The 25,942-nt window shown below is 34.5% G+C and overlaps 3 protein-coding genes across 9 annotated transcripts; 1 reads left to right on the top strand and 2 right to left on the bottom strand.

The window, feature by feature from the left end:
• Positions 1 to 456: 456 nt before the first annotated feature.
• LOC133669256 (protein FAR1-RELATED SEQUENCE 3-like) lies at positions 457 to 5,772 on the top strand. Of its 3 annotated transcripts, none has more exons than XM_062089318.1 (7): positions 457 to 687; positions 794 to 970; positions 1,039 to 1,239; positions 2,658 to 2,747; positions 3,694 to 3,813; positions 4,289 to 4,381; positions 5,244 to 5,772. In XM_062089318.1, the coding sequence occupies exons 1-7, from the start codon at positions 496 to 498 to the stop codon at positions 5,286 to 5,288; spliced, it is 918 nt and encodes a 305-aa protein (XP_061945302.1). In that variant the 5' UTR covers positions 457 to 495; the 3' UTR covers positions 5,289 to 5,772. The 3 variants fall into 3 exon arrangements, with proteins under 3 accessions (XP_061945302.1, XP_061945303.1, XP_061945304.1); XM_062089320.1 differs by having other exon boundaries at positions 549 to 687; positions 788 to 970; XM_062089319.1 differs by lacking the exon at positions 4,289 to 4,381.
• A 4,210-nt stretch (positions 5,773 to 9,982) lies between these two features.
• On the bottom strand, positions 9,983 to 16,458 carry LOC133669759 (uncharacterized). 3 transcript variants are annotated; one of them, XM_062090026.1, is made up of 4 exons: positions 16,195 to 16,458; positions 15,904 to 15,960; positions 12,120 to 15,764; positions 9,983 to 11,701 (listed from the first exon to the last, which is right to left on the bottom strand). In XM_062090026.1, the coding sequence occupies exons 3-4, from the start codon at positions 15,732 to 15,734 to the stop codon at positions 10,319 to 10,321; spliced, it is 4,998 nt and encodes a 1,665-aa protein (XP_061946010.1). In that variant the 5' UTR covers positions 15,735 to 15,764; positions 15,904 to 15,960; positions 16,195 to 16,458; the 3' UTR covers positions 9,983 to 10,318. The 3 variants fall into 3 exon arrangements, with proteins under 3 accessions (XP_061946010.1, XP_061946013.1, XP_061946011.1); XM_062090029.1 differs by lacking the exon at positions 16,195 to 16,458 and adding an exon at positions 16,105 to 16,152; XM_062090027.1 differs by lacking the exon at positions 15,904 to 15,960.
• Positions 16,459 to 17,485: 1,027 nt separating this feature from the next.
• On the bottom strand, positions 17,486 to 22,978 carry LOC133669431 (uncharacterized). Of its 3 annotated transcripts, XM_062089559.1 has the most exons (7): positions 22,622 to 22,976; positions 22,424 to 22,487; positions 20,890 to 20,988; positions 19,969 to 20,145; positions 19,580 to 19,678; positions 19,236 to 19,478; positions 17,486 to 18,353 (listed from the first exon to the last, which is right to left on the bottom strand). In XM_062089559.1, exons 3-7 carry the CDS (start codon positions 20,956 to 20,958, stop codon positions 17,904 to 17,906), a joined length of 1,038 nt encoding a protein of 345 aa, XP_061945543.1. In that variant the 5' UTR covers positions 20,959 to 20,988; positions 22,424 to 22,487; positions 22,622 to 22,976; the 3' UTR covers positions 17,486 to 17,903. The 3 variants fall into 3 exon arrangements, with proteins under 3 accessions (XP_061945543.1, XP_061945545.1, XP_061945544.1); XM_062089561.1 differs by lacking the exon at positions 19,580 to 19,678 and having other exon boundaries at positions 19,236 to 19,520; positions 22,622 to 22,978; XM_062089560.1 differs by lacking the exon at positions 22,424 to 22,487.
• Positions 22,979 to 25,942: the final 2,964 nt, after the last annotated feature.

The raw sequence follows: 25,942 nt of genomic DNA, 5'->3' as shown, positions 1-25,942 counted from the left end.
TCAAAATTTTTTATGTTACATTTAAAATTTATTTGTTTAATTCTCAAAATTAAAAATTAATTGTATCAAAAATTAAAAATTAATTGTATCAAAAATTAAAAATTAATTAGTTAGGTTGAAGATTATTAAAATTGAGGGTAGTTAAGTTATAAGATTAAAAAAAATGAAATTGAAAATACAATAACTGATTCTTAAATAACTCTGTGTGAGTGATTGTAAATAAAATGTAAATGGTAGAAAAAGAAAAGGAGAATAGTAAATATCATTTTACCAACAACAACAGATCGGTTTAGAATTTTTAAAATATATATTTTTTTAATTTTATTTCTTATATATTTTTTAAATTATTTTACTATGATATTAAAAATAAATTTTAAAAAATAAAAATATATATAATTTTAATATATTTTAAAATAAAAATATGTTAAAAAATAATATAGACTTCGGTAGGCAAGTTGCAGGGGCAGAAATTGAAGCCATTTATTGGAAATTAAAATGGAGAAAATGGAGGATGGTGATTCCCTATATCTGCAGCTTCACAAGCTATCATCAGTAGCAACAAAGGAAGAAGATGTTGAGCACATCCTTACTTCTCTCTGGAAAACCAGAAGAACCGGTCTCCCTTCTCCCCTTAAATCCCGCTTTCAATCTCTCCTCGATCTCCCTTCCCTTCCTCAACTCGATCCCGTAATCACTTCTTCTTCTTCCTTCTCCTCCTCCTCTTTTTCTTAATTTTTTTTTTTTGAATAATAGCTAGTTAATTAGTTAACTGAAAAGGTTGTTGTAGTTGTAGGTTTTGGCATGCCTTCGTTCGATTATCAGAAAATGTGTACATGAGAATATGAGCAGTGATGAGCTGCTGAAGCTGTTTCCACCTGATTTATCCCTTGATTTGCAAACCACTCTTATCACTTTGCTCCTCAAGTATCGAATTCAATGGAAGCAGGATGATTTAGCTACAACCGAACAGGTTTTATCTTACCTCTTAATTTTTTTTGTATTTGTCATTTTGGTTAACATATGTTTTTTCCTATCCAGCATTCGTTGCCGAGGACTAGTGTTTTTGGGATTGGTGGCCCGCCGTCGTTTACGGCTGAGGTTCCGACGCAGCTTTGGCCTCGTCAAGATGATACTAATGGACGTTTTAATCATAATGGTTTTGAGGAGCCTACGTCAATGATTGCTGAAACTGCTGCCTCAGTTTTTTCCCAGCATCATGTTACTCCTCTTGACAACATGGTAAGGGAAGTAAACATGTAGTTAGTTACTGTGTTTTTCTTCAATGTACTATGCGATAAACAAGTAGTTAGCTGCTACATTTATTTTAGATATTTTAAACTGTTTGTTATCCTTGAATGAGAACTCTGGTTTTACCCTCTAATATCATTTGTCACTAAGGAGGTATCTGCTCAAGTTGGTGATGTTTTACTTTCTGGCTCTCAGTGCCCCACTTGAAAAAAAAAAAGAAGCAAAAGAAAGGAAGCCTTGAACTAGTACTCGGTTGCTCAAATTTGCTTTGAGGATATCTGAAATTAACAAAGAGAATAGGTTGACTACTTCCGTTTACTTGTTCTAGTGAAACTATTTTGTGATGCTGAATTGTTCTCTAACTCGGTAAAAGAAGCTGTATGTCCAGCAAAAATCGGATTGGCAATTCTTTCTAGAGAAACAATTAAGTAGAAGGGGAAAAGAGTGACTCTACCCACTTGCACTGGATTTTTATGGGGAGAAACTTAAAAGAGAAAGAAGAGGAGGAGATTTTATAAATACAGCATATTTAATCCTAAATCCTAATCGTTGATTCCTAGGAAGCTGAAAGATCCTGTAACAAGGTCATAGAGGGAACAGCAGTCAAGAAATTTATCCAATTGAGTTTTAAACTGGCTCTGAAGACCATGCATCTCAATCTCCTTCACTTCAAATCTCTTTCTGTTCATCTCAGACCACAAAAGCCACATTTAATACAAGTGCGCCATTCATACTGAAACATCCTTCAGATTGCACCATCTTAGCCATTCCAAAAATTCTATCTTTCCAGCCTTTTAGCATGCGAATCCCTGAAATTGCCGTTGTCCTACTTGATTCAAAAATAACCAAGACCCACTTTTCTCTTGCTTCCCAGGAATGAAGTGAGAAACGATCCTCTGCTATCCATTGACTGCACTTATGCTTACAACACCACGCTAGTCCAGTTCCTATTTTTTTAATCTCTTTTGACATGATCCTGTTCCTATTCCTATTGAGCTTTGCCATCGCCCCCTGAGAAAGCAACTTTAGTTGGAGTCCTGCCTTTCAATTACAACTCAAAGGAAGTCTTGAAATATGTTGTTTGACCCTCCATGAGAAGTTCTGACAAGCTTCTTTTTCTTTGGGGGGGACTATACCACCATGTCGTTACATCTCTCTCCCATTACCATACGCAGCAATTTGGGTTTGAAAGAGCATCTCTGATTAGCAAAAGACTAATGTAGAAATTTTATTTATGTACTTACATATCTTTTTCTGCTAATAATATCTATTAAGGTGTAATTGCTTTCGTGTATACATTCAAATTCCAGGCCTTCAATAAAGAGAAGAAGATTGCTCATGATAATGCACATCAGAAATTTGAATCCTTTGGTAATTTATATATGTGACTGGATTTTACTATTATATAGGCTAATGTACCTCGCCTCAAATCAATGACATGGACCGCAGAGAATCGCAACCCTTCATCAGCTAATAGAGTTGCCATCATAACTCTCAAGGTATGTGAATGCTGGTATTGTGTTTTCTTGTCTCAGTAAGCTGAACAAACTTCCAAAGAGCTACATGTTTCTCCACAAGTAAAGAGAACTTGTACCGACTTTTTGAATGGCCATTTAAGGTACTATTGGAATTATAGACTTTGAAATTACATAGAGATGTTATTCTTGTTGGAATTGCAAGCTTTATATCTCTGACTGGTTCTCCTGCTCTTTTTGATCCACACTGTTTTGCCATTAAATGTCTCATTTGCTTTGTGATTGATTGTGTCAGCTATTGGGTTCCTTAGGCATATTATGTCACCAAAAGAGAGATTACCCAGCCTGGACTTATTAGCTGTTTTATTGGGTCATTTGTCCCCCTGGGTTGATATGAGCACAGTCCTATATGTTTCACCCTTTCATAATGGCAGTCCGTATGGGGATGAGGTCAATAGTGGTTTCAAGTTAAAAAAAGTAGCTTCATCAGGAAACAACAAAGGTTGAACAGAGTGGCAGTGTATTATAGATTCCAAGCTGTATCGGCTCATGGGTATTCTTGTTGATAGACATTGGCTGATTCAGAGCAATAGGATCTCTGTACTGTTGTGTATTTGTAAGGCATTTCATATAGCGAGTTATTCAGGATACAATTCCGTAAGTGATGGAAAGTCGCGTATAGAGGCCAAGAATCATTGCTGTTTTAGATCTACTTTGAAAACATATCTAATTAGAATTTTAGACCTTCCTCTAAGTACTTATCAAGTGTGAATTCCTCATATTTGATAATACTTAGAATTTAGACCTTCCCTCAAGTATCTATCAAGTTTGAATTCCTCATATTTAATGAACACTTCGCAAGAAGTGCTTCCTTTTTCAGAATGCTCAACTCTCTTTCTATTCAGTTATTAGAACTTCTTATGGTGCTCTTTTGTGTATGTTATATATATTTTCCTGTCTTGATTCGTAGCTTCAAGATTACAGCAAGTCTTCTTCGGGAGAAACAGAAGTGAAATTTCAGCTTAACAGAGACACGCTTGAAGCTATGTTAAGATCAATGACCTACATCAATGAGCAGCTTTCTAGCAGGGTATGCACAATTCTCAATCTTGATATGTTTGCAAGTAAAATTTTAAAAAATTGATGATCGTTCGAGGGTTCTTTAAAATAGGACTCATTTATCAAAATTTTGAAAAATGTCAGGTCATTTAATAAACAAGAAGAGAAAATTATGAAAAAGAATGCCTGCTATCGTCCTTGTCAGAAAAAAAAAAAAAAGACCAATTCTTTTCATGCTCTGGGCATTTTCAATGGGTGATTCTCTTCTCTTTTCATCATTTAACTGTTTATGAAGAAACTCAAAATTATTTGCACAGAATTGTGTGTAAAGTCTAAACTAGGTGCGCGGTAGTACAATGATAGAAATTGGTGCTAGTTGGATTATTTCATATAAATGAATAGATATAAGATCTACCATTTCATTCTCTTTTTTTCTGGGAAAAAAGGGTGAATTTGGAAACTGTAGGATCCTTAATTTAGGACTTTTAAATTGCTGAGGTCTTTAGGGTTGCAAGCTTGGAACAAGGATTGTCATGGAGGTGCTCATCTTTCTTGACCTTATTTGCGGGTTGTCAAATCTCAACAATATGTCAACCTTGGTACATGTCATCTCCTCATTCCTTTTCTAAACAATTACTACTTATCATAAAATTATTGTTTAATTACTGAGCTTTTTTACTGGTAGGAACCATATTCTTTTCACTAAATACGCATGTCTGCGCACACTCCACAGTCTACTCCAACTTACCACTGCTAAATCATCCCTTGCATCGCCATACAAAAATACTCTTACTCAATAGTTCCAGTTAACTAAATTCTACATGCTCTTCCTGCGCTGTCTAATATTCCCACTGTCACAATATTTAAGCTCTCTAAGTTGGTCTATCCTCTTTCAACTCTCCAATATTTCCCTCCTGTTACTTATATGCTCCAATATCTCTGCTGTTTCTTAGTAGTGAAATTCCGGGGAAAAAAGGCTTGTTGTATAGTTCGACTACTGACTGCACTGGTCTCTATTTTATTTTTTAAAATCTTAATACCAATAAAAAATTTCAAAACAAAGGGCGCCAAGCTTAAGGTTACTAAATAAATAAATTGGAAGAGAACAAATGAGGCGAATGATGGTAGTATTGGCTTTTAGTCAGATTTCACTTTTCTGTCCAAGCTACTCTAAAATAAACAAAGATCCTCATCATTTGGTGTAACTAGGTCGTCAATTTAAAATCCTGGGTGCTTAGCTGATCTGATGCTATACAAATATTCTCTGTGCTTTCTTGAATTTATATTTTTGTGGTTGCACACATGCTTGATTTTGCCGAGGGAAATCCGTGCTGTAGTTGCTCCGGTAGGTGATGTTTAAAATGCTACTCTTGGGTGCTTAGATTTTTCCAAGGGGTGTGATTCTTTCCTGTTGTTGACAAAAGTTGAACTTGTTATGTTAAACAATTATTTTTTGGCCAGGTTGGGAGCTCTTCTGGACCAGCTCAAAAGAAGCAAAAGCAGTAGATCCATGGGAGCTCTTCTGGACCAGCTCAAAAGAAGCAAAAACAATATTTTTTTGGCCAGGTTGGGAGCTCTTCTGGATTCATTCAGTTGCTTGTTGTGCCAAAAAAATTTCAATTGGGGTGACCCACCAAAAGTGCATTATACGAGCCATGCCCTATTGTTTAGAGTATTTTTAGCAGGATAGGTATAATTTCTGCAAAATCTGTGCACCTAGTTTAGGTATCCTTGTTTCCTAAAACTGTAACTGCCTGCTCTTTTGAGGGTGTATTCTATTTTCTGTGTAAACCAAAATCCCCATTTTAGGATCTATGATCGTGGGGCAAGAAAATGCTAAGAATAATAGTGTTTCCCAGTGCCATGTCATGATATTTTGAGGTGATCTAATCCGATTACCCAATACATCTAAAACAACTAGGTTTTGTGACGGAGCTTCACTCCTGACTCTCTTTTTTACCCATTATTAAGCCTTTTTTTCTCCTTTCAATTGAGTTTTTCTATGTTTTAATGAGATGAAATTAGTGAGTTGTGGAAAAATTAAAAGAAATAGAATTGAATTGTAAAACATGGAGAAAATTTTTGGCTAATCTGTAAATCTCAACAATTTTCATATTAGTTTAAAAATTTATTTGATTTATTTTTAAATTTGAGTTAGAGAGAGGAGAGAAATTCATTGAAAAGTTGTTGGTTATCCCAACTAAAATGGCTTAAATTTATGTCAAAGGTTGGAAGTTTGATAGTTTTGATTTTAAATCGGTTAGTTTAATATGCTATATAGTTATAGTTAATTAGTTGGCATGTGATATTATATTATATTATATTCATGTAAATATATATTTATTATTAATAAAAATTTAATTTATTTTTAATATTTATATAATATTAGATTAATAAATTTAATATTTGATTTATGAGGAACAAAAATGCTTTGCTAATAAAATTATAAAGTTGTTGTAATTATGAGATTCTTATTGCATCAAAATATTCTTCCTAAAATGTTTCTGGTCGATGTTCTTTTAAATACTAGATATTTATTAGAGCTGTAGAGACTAATACATATTATGTTTTTTTTTTATATAAAAAGAAATAGTAGTTCTTATAAGTTGAAGTATAAGGGATACCTAGAACTAACATGTAGGTAATTGTCATAAAACATATACAATGAATTGACTCGCATGAGAATTTCATCTGAAAAGATCACTTATATTTATGGAAAAGCACACGTGACGGTTGTGTAAGTGATTCTTAAACTTAATATCACTAAATTATCTTATATAAAGAATGTTATGTTTTGATTTTGTTACATGTTATCTTAATCAAGGTAACGAAGAGGCAGACATTAAGTATAGCATGAATTATATGAGAATACTTGAGTGATCAAAAGAGGATTTGTCACCCTAGATGAATTAGAAAAAATATGTCATCTGTTCTCAAATAGTATTGATTGAGAAATCATTGGTTAAGGTGGAATAAGATTTGAAAAGAGTTTTAAATCTTATTAAACAATCAATGACTATTATATAGAAAACAAACATGATTTAACATGACAAACATATTTTATGCTTTAATGTTAAATTGGAACATTATTGATAAAAGAATATTAATTACTTTGAGAAACCAATCACTAAAAGATTAAGTCAAACCACTAATGATTTTTTTAATATTTGAAGGATCATGAAACATTGTTGGACGATGCATCTGATTTTTAGATATAAATTAATTTCGTTGGACGATGCATCTGATTTTTAGATATAAATAAATTAATTTTTGAATTGATAATAAATTAAATTGTTTAATTTATTTAATTATAATTATAATTTATATTTGGGTCAACATATTAGAAACCTAATAAGTCACACACATGAAGAACTATTAGTTAAGAATTAAACTAAGATGATTTAATTAAGTATGACTTAATTAAAATCTATTTTAAAAATTAAGAACAAGAATATAATTAATACATGAATTATATTTGTAGACCTGGAAGAATTAAGTAAGGACTTGATTGGGTTAATTTCTAAAATTATCCTGAATTAATATAAGAATACTATTCAAGGGACAAATTGATATTTTGTTAATTTATAAGGTTTTTAGATTTTTCTATAAATAGAAAATTGTGCCTCTTATTTTAAAATGATTGTCTGTTACATAGAAAAATTACGTAAGTCACAGAGTAAAGAGTTAGCATTCTAGGCACAACAATCATTCTTTTCTAAATAGAAATTTAGAAAATTTCTCACTGGTGGTTCGTGTGGATTATCATTGGAGGACGGACAATTAGATTACTTGTAATTTGCGACAACCTAGCCTTTAAAAAATTATTCAAAGCTGAAGAAGATCAGATCTTCAAGTAATAAATCTTTAAACAACTTTAGATCTGTCTAACGGGATCCTAAGAACTTTTAAATAATTTTGTTTTATTATTTCCGTTGCATGTATGATATTCAGGAATGCAACACAACCTTCATCTTGCATGAAAAGGTAGATCAAGCTAGAGATATTATTTTTTTAGTTTGATTTTATGTTTTTGGAACAATTTTAGATGTTTTGAGTTGAGAAGTTAATTTATTGATGTTTCTATTGTGTTTGTTAGGTTTTTGTGTCAAAATATGTTAAAAATAGAATTTTGAACCTGAAAACACATCGCTTGATTTTTCAACCATTCCAAGATGATTGGAATCTAAACTGACAAACAACCTGTCATCTGTATTTTTTTGGATGATTATGTATCAGTTTGACATTGACATTGTGATAATAATTTGTCATTAATATTAAATGCGAATAAAAATATGCATTTATTCTATTTTTTTTATCAAATTAAAAAGACATGATAAGAAAAAGATATGTTTGGTTATTTAAAAAAATATATTAATAAGAAAAGTATGAATTATATTAGAAAATGTTTTTTTTCTTTTAATAGAGTTTAAATTATTTATTTTTATCAATAAAAATCAAAAAGCTCATCTTAACATAAGATCAAATATTTAAATATATATTTTTATCTAAGATTTTTAACTAAATTAATAAATTTATTATTATTTATTAAGATATGTAATTTTTTTATTTATTTTTTATTAAACGTGTTTAGTTTGCATGGGAAATCAAAGTAGAACTCTCTGACGCGGAATTAGAAAAGGGAAATATATTTTTCATAAAAAGTAAGGCTACCACCTGGAAAGGAATCGAATGTAGAAGTCGGAAAGAAGGTGGGTGGGGTCTGCTCATTAAAATTCCTTTTATATATATATATATATATATATATATATATATATATATATATATATATATATATATCACATTCATAGCTTACTCCTAATCTTTTCAACAGCTTACTTATTATAAATACTTACTGCTGAGGCATTGGCGTCTACCAGCCAGCGTTCAAATTCAATTGTTTGTTGGCTTTAAAGAAATTGAAACACAAAGGCTGAAAAGTTGAAATCTATGTTGTTTTCTTTTAAAAATAATATTTTAAATGTATTAAAATAATATTTTTTAATTTTTAAAAATTATTTTTAAAATCAACATATTAAAATAAAAAAATAATTTAAAAACATAAAAAAATATTAATTTAAGATAAAAATATTTAAAAACAATTAATTTTTTTAAAACACTCTCAAAACACAAAAAGAGAGAACTTTTCACTTGCGTAATATACTTGACAAAATCATGTTTTGCTGGGACATTGCTCTTAGTTCCCGTCATGCTGAGAGGGACAGGACAAGATCAACACCAAATTGTCGGTTCGAAAAGCGTTGTTGTTTTCTGGCTAGATTGGATTCATATCCAACAACAATTCAAGGGTCGGTTGTCCTGCGTAAATCCGATAACATATCTATGCCAACAGAAAGAAGAATTGACGCGTAACGTATGATCCCAGTAATGCAGAGAGGTGGGCTGTTCTAGTCACCTTTACTTAACCAGCCCCACTTGCCACTCTCTCTTTTGTTCCCTTTGCAGATATTGACCTTAGCCAGCAGCGCTCTTTGATTATAGATGTAGCTACTTGCACTCCTTTACTGAAAAAGGAAGAAGAAAGAATCCTTTTTCTGATAGATAAGGGAGCAACCTTACAAAATATCTCCGCCATGGTCCCTGGTCGGCGCTGGACGGAATACTAGGAGCCATAAATGGGTCTTTCATGGTGGTTTACTGGGAGAGGACAGGTTGTCTACACGCAACCAAGTGCATCTTTAAAGTTTCATTGAAAGAGTAACCAACTCCCTTTGAAGTTGCCAGGAAAAGCCAACAGTCTGTCTTTCAAGAACCTTGGAAAGGAAGCAACAGAGAAGATGATCAGCTTGAGATATATTCCCTGCATTGTGTTTCAGTTAGAAAATGGCGTCTGGCTGGCAACCAAGCACATTTAAACCCAAGCTGTAGAAAGGCGGTAGCATTGCTGTTGTCAAACTTGTTCAATATATAACTCGCATCCTCAGTCCAATCAATACCTGGAACAATATGTCCTACTGTGAACTTGCAGTGCTATATACAGCAAAATACTGCATTTCAAGGAACAGGCAAATTGAACAGCTAGACTAGACAAGACCTATAACAGATCCGAAACAATCATGCTGCCACAGGTCCACGGATAGATGACAACCCTGCATATCACCCGCAGAGAGTCTACTCGAATAATCTCTTATAAGATAATGCCTGGGCATATCAAAGATGAAGAGGAAAAACTGAGGAGAAAATTTGAAACAAAGCATTAAACGCCTGGAATTGATCACATTCATTCTACAAATTGTAATTTACAATATGCAGGGATTTCAAACAATCTTTATCCCAGAAAACCTCAAACTGCTCACTCTTAGAACCTAAAAAATTCACACTTCAAGAAATCAAACCAAAACTCATTCTTGAAGAGATCAGATCAATAAATTAGAAAGTAATCAAAACCCAGCCAAGTAATAAATCGTGGTAGACCAAACTATAAAATCAAAAAAGCCCAATCTCACACAACTAAACCAAAAGGAAGGAAAACTCAAACCACAAAACTTCCTCTCTTTTCTTCGCTACAATTCTTATCTTCAATCTGAATCACTAGAGCTCGAGCTGGAGCTGGAGCTGGAGCTGGAATTAGAACTCGAACTATGAGATTTTGCCTTCTTGCCTTTGGTATCTGATATGCTCGAACTCGAATTTCCAGGTGTTTCATCGAATCCATGCTTTGATTCATGAGGAGCAATTGTGCTGGTTTCTCCACCACCAAACTCAGCAGTATCCGGTTCACTCTCCTTGATGGAAGTCACTTCAATTACTTGCACAATGCTTGATTCCACAGCCTTGATGGAACTCACTTCATTTACTTCTACAGTACTTGATTCAATATCCTCAGTGGAATCCTCTTCATTTATTTCTGAATTCCTAGAATCCATCTCCTTGGTAGAAGCTGCTTCATGTCCTGGTTTATCATTCGGATCCAGCAACTTTGGCCGCTGCTCAATATTTCCTTCTGAAACCTGCTTCATGGCGATATGAATATCCTCCAGAGATCTTGCTTCAACAACTGGCAAAGCTGAACTGGTTTGCCCGAGATCTTTGGTATCATCCACGACTAGCTGCTGCTCAATTGCACTGGGAACGATGATCTCCTCAACTTCTATTCCTTCATGAAGCTGCCTGAAAGCCAAGTCAACGTCTTCAATTGTTTTAACTTCAAGGACTGGGATCTCCTTGGCAGATCCCATTTCATTTGCTTCTGTTGTTGCATCCCTCGAATCCACCAGTTCCTCAATAATCTCTTCTGAGATTTGCTTCATAGCAATATGAATATCTTCTAAAGATCTTGCTTCAACAACTCGCAAGTCTGAATCAGTTTGATGTTTAGATTCATCCTCAGCTAATTTCTCCTCAACCATACTTGGAAGGATGACCTCCTCAACATTTGCTCCTTCATGAAGTTGCTTGAAAGCCAAGTCTATATCTTCAACTGATCTAACTTCAAGGACTGGGAGCTCTGGCTTGACCTCTGTCAGGCTTAAAGTTTTTGGCAAGAAGTCAAATTCAGGACTAACACTAGTATTTTCTGGTATTTGTTCATCATGGAGTGACTCGCCAACAACTTCTTTTACACTAAAGTCCCCAACTGTATCCAATTCTGACAACAATCCCTCATCAATCTCCTTTAACTCGTCTTCATCTTCGTTGATATTTTCCTCAGAAACAGGGGGGCCATATGCTTCTCCTGGGTAATTAGAGTGTTCTAAGACCTGATGATAATCCTCGTATACAATTTTATCAAGGACATCATCTTTCAAATCCATTCCACCATCTGGTGATTTGTATAGTAGACTATTGGGAGAGTCTGAGGTGAAATTTGACATCGAGGAGGTGATACTCCTTGAAATTCTCTCTTCAGGATTGTGGACTTCTGGAACGTTTTCATTGTTGGAAATGGTAACAGATAGTCCCTGTTTGGTGTCATAGAAATCACGTTTAATGAACTAATTCAGATACCTAATAAATCACTGATTTGCTGTAGAGTTCTAATACAAAATCCAAACCACAAATATTGAACTGATTTAAATGTTGAGAGAAGCATTCAAGTACTAGAATTCAATTGCAAACAAATCCAACACACGTGCAAAAATTCATACAGGTTTGAGAAAATAATATTGATAAATTCTTCAATTATTCCCAAAGGAAGGCATTCATACAACAAGAGTTCTTCATGGAAGGTAATCTTATGCACAACCCATGAAATATGCTGTGTGCACAACAAGAGGTCCTTATCTCAGATCAGTCATTCAACAAAACATGTACAAGAAGCAATACATACTAGAATTAAGAAAAAAGTAAAACTAGAAGCAGGAGAGTTGCATGCCTTACCCGAGGTTCACCGTGATTGCTAAAAGATTGTTCAAGCATGGATTTATCTGACAAAGACTGCTGTTTCTCCAATTCAAGATCAGGTTTTTCCTCAGACAGTGGATTTTGGCGACCAGATTCTGAAGAAACAACTGTCACATCCACATCTTGGTGAAAACCAGCACCAATCGCTGAATCAGAACTTGATATATGCACTTGATCCTGTTCAGATTGGATGGTTTCTCCCTTCTCTGATGAATGCTCCTCCACAAGCTTCATCTCCGAAGAAGATACATTTAGATGAGTCCCCATAACTTGCTCAGCCACCACTGATGGCTCTCTTTCTTCATGCACAGACAAATATAAATCATTCGAAGGAACATGCTGAGAATTAGAATCCACTGGATCTAATTTCTCACCCACATCTTGGAAGCCATCAGCATGAATATCCACATCAAAACTTGTTGAGATGACTTGATCCTGCTCAAGCCCAAAAGATTTTTCAATACCAATTGCATGGTCCTCGACAGGTTTAGCCTCTGAAGCAGATAAATTAGTGTCTACTGAAACCTGCTCAACTACCAGTTGAGGATAATCTTTTTCCAGTACAGGCAAATTGCTCTCTTCAGAAGCCATCTTATAACTAGAAGAGACAGAATCCAACTGCTTATATCCATCAACAATGATTTCTGCATCAAGACTTGATGAGTGCAGTCGATCCTCTTTGTGATGAGAGTTTTCTTCCTTACCGGCTACAACCTCCTTTGCTGATCCATTGTCTGATAGAGATGGAGAAGAATCAACTGAGAAATTCTCAGCAGCTGATTCAGGCTTTGTAAACCCATTTTGACCCTCACAATTTGACTCTGCTCCTGAGAATCCAAGCTCTGTAATCTCATTCCCAGTATTTTCTGCAACTCCTGTTGATCTGAATTCAGTTTCATCTGGTGAGTGTGCTTGTGAAGAGCCTTCAAGCATCACTTGGTAACTAGACGTATCCTTCTCGAAGTTCTCAGCATGCGCTTCAGAATCTTTATCTGCAAATTCAGCCATTGCCATAGGTGAACCCATTTCTGATCTTTGTGTGTCGGAAGAAAGAGAAGAAAAGGAGAGAATAGTCTCAATTGATGGGGGGCTTGAATCATAAACAGGATCACTATGTTGACCATCATCCACCACTGCACTTGTCAAATGGATATCTGAATTATGAGAAGTTTGTAATGAAATGCCAGGTTCCTCAATATGATGGCCTCCTGGCTCCAAAACAGGTTCTTGATTGTCATCTGCCATTCCACTTAAAACATTTGAATCAGACTCTGTTGAGCTTTCCTTCAAAATGCCAGCATCCCCAATTTGATTGCCTGTTGACTCCAAACCAGGCTCCCTGTATTGACTTCCATCCATCATCTGACTTGTAAAATGAAAATCTGAATCAAGAGAAGATTGCGTTGAGATGTCACATTCGTCAATATGATCATTTCTTGGCTCCAAAACAGGCTCCCTGTGTTCATTTTCATCTGCCAACCCATTCACAAAATGAAAATCAGAATCAAGTGAAGTTTGGATTGAAATGTGAGAGCCCTCGATCTGACTGTTTGTTGGCTCCAGACTTGTTGATCCTCTATTCACATCACATATTTTTTCATCTATCTCTGACAATGAGGATAGGCTTGATCTACTGCTGTAATCCTCTTCACCATGTCCCATACGCAGAAGAATTTCACTTGTGTTAAGCTCCTCAGGAGTTACCACTCCTGATTCAGACAAGCCAGAATCTATTTCTAGGTGGTTTTCAACGTCCCCTAATGCAATTTCAGCCCCATCGTGCAAATCACTCTTCTCAACCTGTTCATCTTCCACAGAATCTACCTCTTCAGATGATAAACTTCCCCTTTCGACAAGGAGAGAAGCATGGTCAACATTGGAAATCATTTCTGTTTCTTGAGAAACATCTTCTTCATTGATCCTCTTGTCCTCTTCCTCCAAAGCTGAACTAACTGACTCGGTATCTGGAACTGAGCTCACCTTTGACTCGCTAGCTTCACTTAATTGGCGCTGGAAAGTGTGATAGCTTGTCCCTTCAGTAGCAAATCGTTCGGGTACAAAATATGGCTTCCATCGAAGATCTTGCCTGGTCCCCGCCAAAGTTGATGGCCCAATGCTGAAACTTTCATGCCTTCGGAAAAATGGTTCCCTATGCTGAGTTGCAGAGAATTCCTGTTGAAAACTATCTCCCTTAAGATCGGGCTTTTCTTCATTTGAGTCATAGGGAAGGTCAAAAGGATTTCGTCTTGGCAACAATACAGAAGGAGCAGACCCAGGAACATCATCATAAGGAAAATCAAACGGGTTGTGCCTAGCTGTTGAAATAGATGGAATGTTGATGGGAATATCAGCAGCATCCAAATCTATAAGATTCTTCTCAGCCATCAATCTCATGTTTCTACGAGCCCTTCTTCTTGCAATAAGACTCTCCAAACGCTGGTTTCTTTCGAGTTCTAAAGTCCCTAAATCCATGAGGTTTTTCTGGTCGTCCTCTGTCCATTTGATTGCAGATTTACTTTCATCCTCTTTACTGCCTTGTGCTTCTTCTTCATTATCATTATCATCATCACCGTCTTCGTCTTCATCTGCCTGGTTTCCCACATCCTCCTCTGACTCAAAACTGCTCTCATCGCTCTTATGAGACCCCTCTGAACCAGCATCAGATCCATCATTGGAAATGTTAGCTGGTTGTGGAGCTTCCTCATCTAGAAGTGGGTGGAGCTCATCAAGCATTGGAAGAATGTCTGCCATTGAAGCATCTGGAGAGGAGCTTTCCACCCCATCAGATCCAGAATCAGAAGCCTCATCATCATCCTCTTCATCATCATGGTATGCACGTTTCCAAGATGATTCCTGAGAAAATTCCAAGTAACCATTATGAGTTTCAATAAACTCTCCCACAGAATTATCATCGTCAAGATTCTCATCTCTTGAATTTTGAAGCAAAGAATATTGTTCTTCGACACCCTCTGCATGACTTAACCCTTCTTTGATCCCATGATTCTCCTCTTGAATTTCCCTCTTCTTTCCTAACTCTAAATTATCAAAATCACTCTCCACTTCCTCAACAACTTGCTTCTCAAATTGAACTTCTCGGGAAGTTTCATCAATCAGCGGCACATAATCTCCTGAATCGCCATGAACCTCAATCTTCCTATTTTTGTTCTCCAGCAAGCTCTCTTCTTCAACATCTCTGTTCCCTACAAATCCCTCTAAACTAAAGCTTTCATCTTTCTGAACAACAAAAGTGGCATCCTCTGCAACCCCTTCCTTCTTTAAATATGAAATCTCATGGCTAACTTGTTCTTCTTCTTCTTTTTCTTCTTCTACTTCTTCTTCTTCTTCAACTTCAGGTATATTTGGCTCCCCAAAACTCAAAAGGGTCCCAAGCAAAATGGCAGTACAAATCAAAACAGGGGATGCAGTGACTAAAAGGGAAAACAAAAAAGGAAATGACCTATACAACAATAACAAGTAACAAACCATGCCCACAAGAAATGGATGCTTGCAAACTGATCTATAACATAATTCAAATGAAATCACCAAAAATCTCCTGATTTGAACTCTAATTCTCATTGCATCAATACCCATTTCGTCTCTCTCTCCTTCTCCTGTCACAACCTGTTTTTTAACAAACAAAAAAAGAGCTTGGAATTAGAAACTAACTAAAATGCACTAGATCCACGACACCCAATTGCTAAACATAACATTAGAAAACATATAAAAGGAGCTGATAATTGACAATTTGAGCAAAACCGACCTAAGAAACCCAATCAAATGAAATACAGAGCAATCAAACGATGATCAAATTCAACTCCTGAAATCCAACAAAAAAAAATCAGAAAATCTAAGTGATGGGTTCCGGGTAGAGTTCAAAAAAGATAGAAGAAAAATTCAATCCAAATAGAAATCTGGACCATTCAAATTACGATCAACTTAGTGATCATTGCAATATCAATACCTGAGGGGCAGAACACAATAGAAAGGCAAGAGATCGGTGCTAAAGTTTGAGACTTTTTAAAGGAACGGAGTGAATGAATGAATGACTCACCAGATTGACATACAGATCAGAGGACTCAAAACCGAAAAAAGGAAATGGAATCCTCTGCTTTTGTTTCTCTTTCTTTTCCTTTCTCTCTGCAGCTCTCTCTTTTAACCAAGATTTCTTCTTTTTGGGTCAGCAACAGGCATGGAGAGGGAGCTTTCTTTTTGTAGAGTGTGATTAAATTTTGTATTAGACAGAGATGATCAAATGGGGAGGGAGGTGGTATGATAATAATAGTACTAAAAGCAGAGAAAGAGAAAAGGTTGAATGTGAAAGGAAATGAAAATTAAGTTTTATTTATTTATTTTTATGGAATTAGTATATTGTTTTCTGTTATTGAGGATATTTCAATTTACAGTCAAGGAGTAGGACAACCCGATGCTCCTTGAGTTTCTGCCATTCGATTATGATAACCACTCTCAATTCTGACTGTTGGATTAGCATTAGCAAGGCTAATCATGATTAGGGAGCTCATGATAGCATATGATTAGAACTCCACAATATAAATAACCCAATTAATATTTTAAGTATTTGCAGCTGATTGGTTTGGTTTAAAAGAAAAGAGTGTGGGATCGATCATTACATCCATTAGATAAAGGGATTTATTCTCTTTTCTTTCATTCTTTCCAAGTTGGCAGCTAGGACCTGTGTGCCCAACCATCACCCGTCCACTCTCTTCCATGTATATAATTTTAATGTATTTCGACCAAGTTGATCTTAGATTTTAGACACAAAATGATATTTTTTTTCTATTTTATGATCCCAGCTGCTATCAGATTTTGAGAGGAGATTAAATGGACTGAAACTGTCAAAGCTATCGAGCCAGAAGCAATGGAAATTTCAAATGGTGGAGATGGCCATGTGTGGACTGCACAAATCATTCAGGGCCTTGATTTTTTAACCACCAATTGTGTCAATGGGTCTGAATCACTAAAAAAGTTGGTCACTGCTAAGAACTGGAAGGGAAAAAAGGTAGTTTAAAAAATGGCTACCCTTCATGGTGTGGTTCTGTTATTTTCCCCCTCTCTGGGTTAATCTTCATGTTTGGTGCATGGCCTGGATATGAAAAGACTTTGCTACTATCAACTGGATTCAAGCTGTTTTAGTGTCATTCCAAGGCACTCGAGTTGCAATATCTTTAACAAAATGTGGTGTTTTTCTTACAAAATCCTGAAATTGTAACAGAAGCATGTGTTGTTACGGACAAAGGTTTGAGCCAATATTTTCCTGTCTAGCTTGATCTATATCTAGGTTTGAATGTTGCAATCAACATATCTGAACTCATCAAAAAGAGATCTTGAGAACAAGAAACTGTAAAACAAAAGATATATACAAGAACGTTTTAAGAGCAATAGAGCTCGTAATTTCCCCGGAAAGTAAATTCAGTGGGATATACCTATTGTCTCAGCCTGTGCAGCAGGAAAGATTAACGTAAGCAAAGCAATTAGTTGGCTGTAAAAACTTTATTTTGACATTCAACAAGAACGAAAACGAATTTTCCAATCAAGGTTTTCATCATGCAGCTGTTTGCGTGCCAAGCCACTTGCTCAAAATTTGAAAGAAAAATAATGTTAACCAGAACCGATCCTTGTTCTCGTGCCAACTTCGAGCTCCCCTAATTTCACTTCTTTTCTCCACTTCAGCTTCATCATCACGGTGTGATCGACGCCAAGTGCTGAGCCTTGTGCTCATCCACACTCTCCCAAGTTTGAAAATCATTCCAGCTCTCCCTTCTTTAGTTCTTTTACTATGTCAACTGCTTCACTAACTGCAACATCTTCGCAACTAAGTGGCAAACCTTGTGTTTTCTCATCAATATTCTCCAAGTTTAAGGTTTTTTCATCGCCAGATGAACTGTCATCTTCGTCAGAAGCCATGGAGATACCACTTGTAGTCAATGTCTCTGAGCTCTGTGATTCAGACATGATGGATGGTAGCGGTGATGACGAGCCACAGTTCATCATATCAAACTTTTTCTTGTCATCCTCCCTCATCCATTGGGCATAAGCTTCATAGTTAAACCCAGCTGAGTTTCTGCCACCAAATGCACAATCCAGCTTATCCATATCAAAGAGTTCTTCCATCAGCTTTTGGCTCTGTGGTCCATTGGAATAGACAAAACTCACTTTCTTGTATGTTTTGGGTTCAATAAATGGTTTCACCAGCTGCAAAAAAGCAAGTTTTGTAAATTTCAGAATCACACTGAGCATGGGAGAAGTAACGTTATAAAGGCCACAGGGAATGACCAAGTGAACAAGGTTTGACACAACAGGGACAAATACAAAATTAATTGGATTTGTTTCATAGTTCCATACATTTGTTCCATTATCAAAGAATATATTAACAATAGAGTACAGGGAATCAGCATCCTTTCTTACCTTTTCCCCTTATTTTTAGAGGACACCAACTCTTATGGTTCTCACCTATCCAATCAAGTATAATTTCCATACATTTGTTCCATTATCAAAGAATATATTAACAATAGAGTACAGGGAATCAGCATTCTTTCTTACCTTTTCCCCCTTTTTTTAGAGTAAAACCATCTCTTATGGTTCTCACCTATCCAGTCAAATATAATTCTGTGTATGTCCTTCCCTAGAAATAAATTAGTCCCTCGAGTAGAAGTCCAAATCTTTATGCATAAGGGGGGGAAAAATGGTGGGTCTGAAAGAACTTCATCACCTAAACTTGACAAATTTCCCCAACAAAATTCTACATTGAATGTGCTCTTACATGTCTGAACTGCTCCAAGATCTCTCAGTTTTTGCATTGCAACACCACAAACACATCAGATTTATTGGGTTGCAAATACAAATGATAAAGTAAATATGAAGTTAAATTAAGAGAAACTGGCACAACTCGACTGGATGATGAGAATGAAAATGATAGAGCAAATATGAAGATAGATTATGAGAAATTTGTGCATGGATGCCAGGATCTCTTCCTACAGCAGAAAGTGTTAAGAACAATGAAGCAAGAGCCACATTTACTTTAGGTTTAAGGAATATTAAATCTCAAGATAAAGCATTATGTATATCATTACATACCGTCCAAAAGGATTCAAATACTTTGGGGGGGTTGTAGAGGATTCCAACACCTAGTCTCTCAGGGTAATGATTTTGCAGGATGTGAGCTGTTTCCCGAGCAGCCTTCACTGATATGCAGGACATTGTCCACCCTTGAAAATCAATTAGCCATACCATCTGATCCTGATCTGGATTTAAAGTTGTTATAGCATTCTCCATACAGTAAACAAGGTGTCTGATCTGTCCTCTTATGTCACTTGTATTCTGATATAAAAGGATTTGTCCTAAGTCCCAGAAAGCATGATACTATAATGAACCAAAACAAAAATAGTAGTAAGCTGAATTTTTCATATTAAGGCATCCACCTGGAAACCAGGCCTAAAGATAAGAACAGTCCGTCCCTTCTTGTCAAGATAATTAGCTCTATAGACTTTTCCAGTCTCAGCTTCATTAGCAATATCTTCCTAAAACATGAAAAGGAAAAAACATCATCTTAATTTGCACAGAAACAGAGCACAGTTTATACCAGTTTCAAACAATGTCCATGTAAGGAATTGCAAGACATCCATATGTTTGAGCGATAATTGGTCTGGAAGCTCTTTTCTTTTCTTTTCTTTTACTTCGTTTACCAGACATCCATGTAAGGTATGCACAAAAAGCTCTTTTCTTTTCTTTTCTTTTACTTCGTTTATGAAGACTTCCATACAGTCTATGTCAAAGAAATTCAATTCCAAAAAGTACTGGAAGCGTATACCCATCGAATCTTCTCAGGCTTGAATTCCAACCTCCATTTCAATGTGTTTTTCAACATCTTAGCTGCCTTCTTTGTATTCCAGTTCCTTGCTCTGAGATACCTTGATATTGATGCATCAGAACAAAGCACTGGAAGCTTATCGGCTAAAGGACCTAGTATCTTCCTAACATCATTGATCTGAAAAAAAAAGGAAGAAAGTTAGTTCCCTCCCACATAATTGATTTGATCAACTGTAGTTATACATCACTCAGTAGGGGCTTCGAAGAATTTAAAACCCAACAAGAAAAATCTAGGAAAGGAAAGAATTATTTTGATTGATGATGAGCTTAGCATCACAAGAAAATGATTAAAATCAAATTGGTTAAATTTTCCAGTATGCTGGATGCTAAACAAAATAGAGGCAGCATTAAAATAGATCAACCCAGGGTGACAATTTGAGAAGAAGACAAATCCAAATCCTAATCTAATGAAAAGAAGAGCCCTCCAAATGATTGGTAGACTATGCTCCAGGCCCAGTTAGAAGGTATTGAACCATAGAGAAGAAGCAAAAAAGTTAATGAAGGAGAAAGCAGGATCATGCTTTTGTTTTTACTAGCTGCTAAGCATGCATAATAAGAGTGTTTCTCATGATGCAGAAAAGATTAAAAGAAATGACCATGGAAGAGGGAAAACTAGAAGCAAACCCCCCTGCCCTTGTGTTAAGCAAGTGTATAATTACCAAAGAATTCAGGCATAAACCTATTACAAAATTGATAGCTTATCTGATGAAATTCATTGTTGAATCATCATTCCACTTGATAGGAACCAATTAAAATCACCCTTAGGCAACAAGACTTTCTCCTCTGAATTTCAAAATTCATTTTTATCTAAGTAAAAAATATCAATGGTTCTTAAAGCTACTGATAGGCATTTCATATATACCTTAGCCAGCTGCTCTTGCTCCGACAAAGATTTTTCTGTACTGCTTCCTTGCAACTTTCTGATAGACATCTTTGCAAAATTTAGTGACGCTTGTGCAAGCTGAAACCAACATTTAGTAATTAATTAATTCGAGTATCAAACAGTTATTCAAAGTAGATATGCCACATAAAAGGGAAACATATTCCAATGACATACTACATCACAACGATCAACAAGAAGGCACATATTCATGATGGTTCTGTTCCATTTCATGCTGAGCCAAACTATAATGCTAGAAAATTGATCATACAACTATTAAACAACTTAAATAAGGCTTCTTCCTTCCTAATGACTGGATGGTATGAACAGCTTTTGGAACACCTGAAAAATACTTTTTCCCATGCTTAGTGTTTATGAACAGAGAGTGTGAAAGGTCCCTTTTGTATGGAGAAATGACCATTCTTATGGCATTGGACTCCTAAAGACATTACCAATTCAGATCCTTCGGTAGAAAAACAAACTGTTTTGCATTGTTGAAATCTATATCAAAGAAATATGAGTGCACAACGCTGGCTATCAAGAGAACTTCTTCCACTTCTCCAAGCCATGATATCTAAAAAATAATGGCGCAAAATACCTTTTAACTGACCATTCTCAAAATTCCCATCTTCAATATCCCCCACATGTTGTACAAGGGTGTTTCTTCCTAAAACTTTTCCATGCAGCTAGAAAATCCACTTCCATGCCAATCAATATTCTCAATAATGAATTTAAGATGATAGCATGGTACCGACAAACTAATTTTATAAATTCAGATGTCAAGAGCTGACAAAGAAATGATCCAAGCATAGCAGCTGCCAGGACTACAAAATTCAATTACTCCCTCCCCTTTTCAAATCAATGGTCTCTCTATCAACACTACCAATTCCCCATTTCCCATATTCTAAACATCGTTTCCTGTTTCACCTCTTCTGCTCCTCCTTACGGTTTCAGATTCTTCAAGCAAGTATAGCAAGGAAGTCCTTCGAACAAGCAGACTCACCAATAATTTCAAACTCAATCCCAAAAGCCTAAATCGTTAAACAAATCACAAGCATAACAAAGGACAGAGATTCAATCTTAGCCAATAAAAAAAAAATCCAAGTAGTCTTGAAATGTTCCGTCCACTTTCTTACCATCAACGATCCATTGATTCTGTTTCCGATCAGTAAGTAAGGAGCAAAATGAAAAAACTTTCCATAGCATAAACATCAATACCCTCTTTCCTTTTTTTTTCGTTTTTCTTTTTTTTGTTTTTTCTTGGTTAGCTTTAGCACAAACAAAAGCTTATCAAGAACAAGAGACACATAAAACTATTAACCAGTCAATCATAAGTATCTCTGAAAATCCCTGGTGAACTAACAAGATCGTATTAGATATGTCTTGCATGCTCGTATCCATCACCACAGCCAGAAAAGCAATATCCCGTTAAAAGGATTAAATTTTGTATATGATATTCAAATCAAAACAGACAGAAAAACAAAAGAGAAAAAACTGGAGTTTTGAATTTCATTACCTTCTAGCTGTTAAACAAGATGGCCCCATTTCTTTCTATTTATGTGCAACAAAAAGTCTCATTTCTGTACAAATGAATATACCCCATTTATATTCTGCCATTTAAAACATGATTTTCCAATAGAAGGGCAAAAAAGAAAAGAAATCTCAGTTGGAAAAAGCCTTTGAATTCAGAGGATAAATGGATAGATACAGTTACCTTGTGTGGTGCAACGTTGGATGATAGATTTTTAGTATCCGAGATTGTTGTTAGTCGCAAGTGGGTTTGGACAAACAGAAAGGATATGCCTATAAGAAGAAGAAGTGTTGAGAGACCAAACACAACAGGAAGAAGGGCAGGTGGCTGGCATTTTGAGGTAGCTTTTGAAAGCGGATGTGTTTGATTGACCGGTTGTTGATGATGAGTATTGAGCTCCTGGCCTCATTCTGTTCTCCTGCCCGGTGAATGGATAACGAAGGGTGATTTTTAGGAGATTTCGGCCCTTCTTTTTTGAACAGTTATACAGCAGTCACAATCAAATACCGCAAGTCTAGAATCTGCAGCCAGAAAAATGCACCTCCCCACGCCTGCTTCCGCAACCACTACTTGGAATAATGTGTCAGGTCGACAGAAAAATATATACGTGATTAAAATTATTATAAAAAAAGTTTTAATTAATTTGTTTTTTTATTAGACTATAATGTTCTTATAACCTGACTTGATTTTTTTTGAAAGTTTACTTCAATTAACTTGATTTAATATTAAATTTATTAAAAAATAAATTTTTTAATTTATTTATATAGAATTATCATAGTCATGACTTGATATGTGAAGGGTTGATCTAAATCAATCCAATACGTTATCATTTCAATATTTATTAAAAAAACTTTCATCTTAAATATTGATTTTGAGTCAAACTATGTTTTTATTGATTATTTAAGTTATCTTTAGATCTATTAAAATAATCGGGTCACATCGAATTAATTCCCACATAGTTTATTTTTATATATAGAAAAAACATGAGTAATACCAAAAAAAACATTATATTAAAAATTAATAAATCAAACCTGCAGCATAACGCGAACCAATTATCTAGTAATTCAACTATTAAAGCTAGTAGCTTGATAAACTTGACCAACCAATATCTTATCCTAGAGAAATTAAAAGGTAAGATGATTATATCAATCATTAGAAAAATTCTTTTGATTTTTTTATATCTCTTAAAAAGTTATATGAAAAAAAAATAGTCTAAAATTTTCTTTTGATAAAAGCTTACAAATAAAAGCAAGACTTAACTTTTTTTTAGTTTTAATTAATATTTTTTTTCAGTAAGGTTGTCCCCTGAGGAAATATATTATCCAAGTACATTTATGTCATGAAAAATCAACATATAAGTTAAACTTTTGATATATCTAAAGTTATCCTTCTTATTTGGTTTCTAAAAAACATATAATATGCATATAAATCAATATAAAATAAAATCAATTTATAATATTTGTTAATAAAATATAAACTTGATGTAAATAAGAGTTTTAACAAATACAACTTTCCATTCACTTCAATAATCTCCACATAAATGAAAATTGTTTGATCAGAAAAAAAAATACAAAGTCGATTCGGATATAAAGAGTAATAACAAAAAATCAATGCATTGGGTGAGATAGTTTTTGGCCTTGAACCTTTCCTAATAAAAACTATATGATTTACTTGGCTAACTAATGAATATGATATCTTGAACTATTTAGTTTTTTGTACGAACTCAAATTATAAAGATCACACAGTTCCTCTACTTACAATTTTAGTTCTCATAATTGCGTTTATTTTAGCCTTGAACATGTCCTGGTTTTGGAGAGTGTTTTAGAGAATTTAACATTTTTAATTCTCATAAAAGTAGTCTTATTTAACACTCACATTGGTGATTCTTATAAAGTGTATCATACAATACCCTCACTTGAATTTTTCAAGCTATAAAAATCATTGAAAACTTAGTTATCCATGTTTTTTGTTTCAAATAGCACTTTTCATCATAGAAACGGGTAAGAGTATTACTATTAAACTGACATATAATTTGGTTATCCATTTGAACATGGATTTTAGCTCTTGTCAACTAGGTTTGGTTGCTTTCATGGCAATTCTTTAAAAATAAACTTTTATCTAATCCCTTTCAATTATTTATCAATTTAATCTCTTGTTAAGCTTCTTATAAGCAAATTTGTAATGTTATCCTTTAACATCAGATGGTCAATAGAGATAATCTTATTAAGAGTAAATATCTTACAATATAGTATCTTCAATGAACATGTCAAGATTTATTGTTATATATTATTTTATGCCCTATCAATTGCAAATTGGATAACGTAATGTATACAAATTACCAACATATATTTTGGCCAACTTCGAATGTCCTTTAAGAAAAGGTTTAGAAGCCATTTTGCTTCTTTTTCCACTTTGTCTAAAGTTATGATAAAGAAATTGTAACTTTGTCTAAACACACACTTATATGTATTTATAGAATGGTCTTTGACCATTATATAACTCATACAATGTCTTGTTCAATTTTTTGTGAGATATTTATATATAATATAATTTGTTGATAAAATAACCTTTTGCAATAAGTTCCAGGGTAATTTTGAACTTATCAACATAACATAATCATTTCTTTAAATTTCTGGTTCTTACATTCAGTAATATTATTTTGTTATGGTGAATAAAGAGACATAGTTTGATCATGAATCATACCATTGCCAGAATAAAATTCATCAAAAGGTGAATTATACTCCCCCATCTTTATCCTTTCTTATCATATTGATATTCCTACTAAGTTTATTTTTAACCTTGTTTTTAAAATGTTTGAACATTTCTAGGGCCTTGTATTTGCTTATTAACAAATAAACATAATAAAATCTTGTGCAGTCATCAATAAAAGTAATAAAATACTTGTTACCACCTCTAGTTTATACAAACTTTAAATCATAGATATTAATGTTAACAGATCAAAAGACTCAACCATTTAAATAAAGGAAAAAGATTTATTGATTCTTTTTTTTTTTGGTACGAGAGTCATAACATTGAGTTTAAATTATTCATCACTTAAATACCTTTTTATCCACAAATATCTCATTCCTAGTAAAGATAAATTTATCGGGCTTAAAAACCATTATAAACTTGTTATTGCTCAACAATGAGCCAAAAACCATATTATTTTGAATATTAGAAGCATGAATCACATTGTTTAGAGTTAGCTCTTTCCTAGATTTCATCCTCAGCATTGTCTTTCCAAGGTTTGGGATTTTTCTCATACAAAAAACTTTTCCATGAACAATTATTCTCTATCAGCAATTGCTACATACTCAAAAAAACTATTCTTGTCAAAACATATATGACATATGGTTCCAATATCAACCAATCATTATATATGGTTGTCCATCAAGTTAACTTCTGATATAAATTTAGTAGACTCAATAATTTTCTCATCAATATTTTAATCATGTTGATTTGAGCATTTTTTTTTCCTTTACAATTATGGCAATCCTCAATGTG

This window comes from Populus nigra, chromosome 12 (assembly GCF_951802175.1).
Source record: "Populus nigra chromosome 12, ddPopNigr1.1, whole genome shotgun sequence".
Classification (NCBI taxonomy): Eukaryota; Viridiplantae; Streptophyta; class Magnoliopsida; order Malpighiales; family Salicaceae; genus Populus; species Populus nigra.
This window is presented reverse-complemented; position numbering and strand designations above follow the sequence as displayed.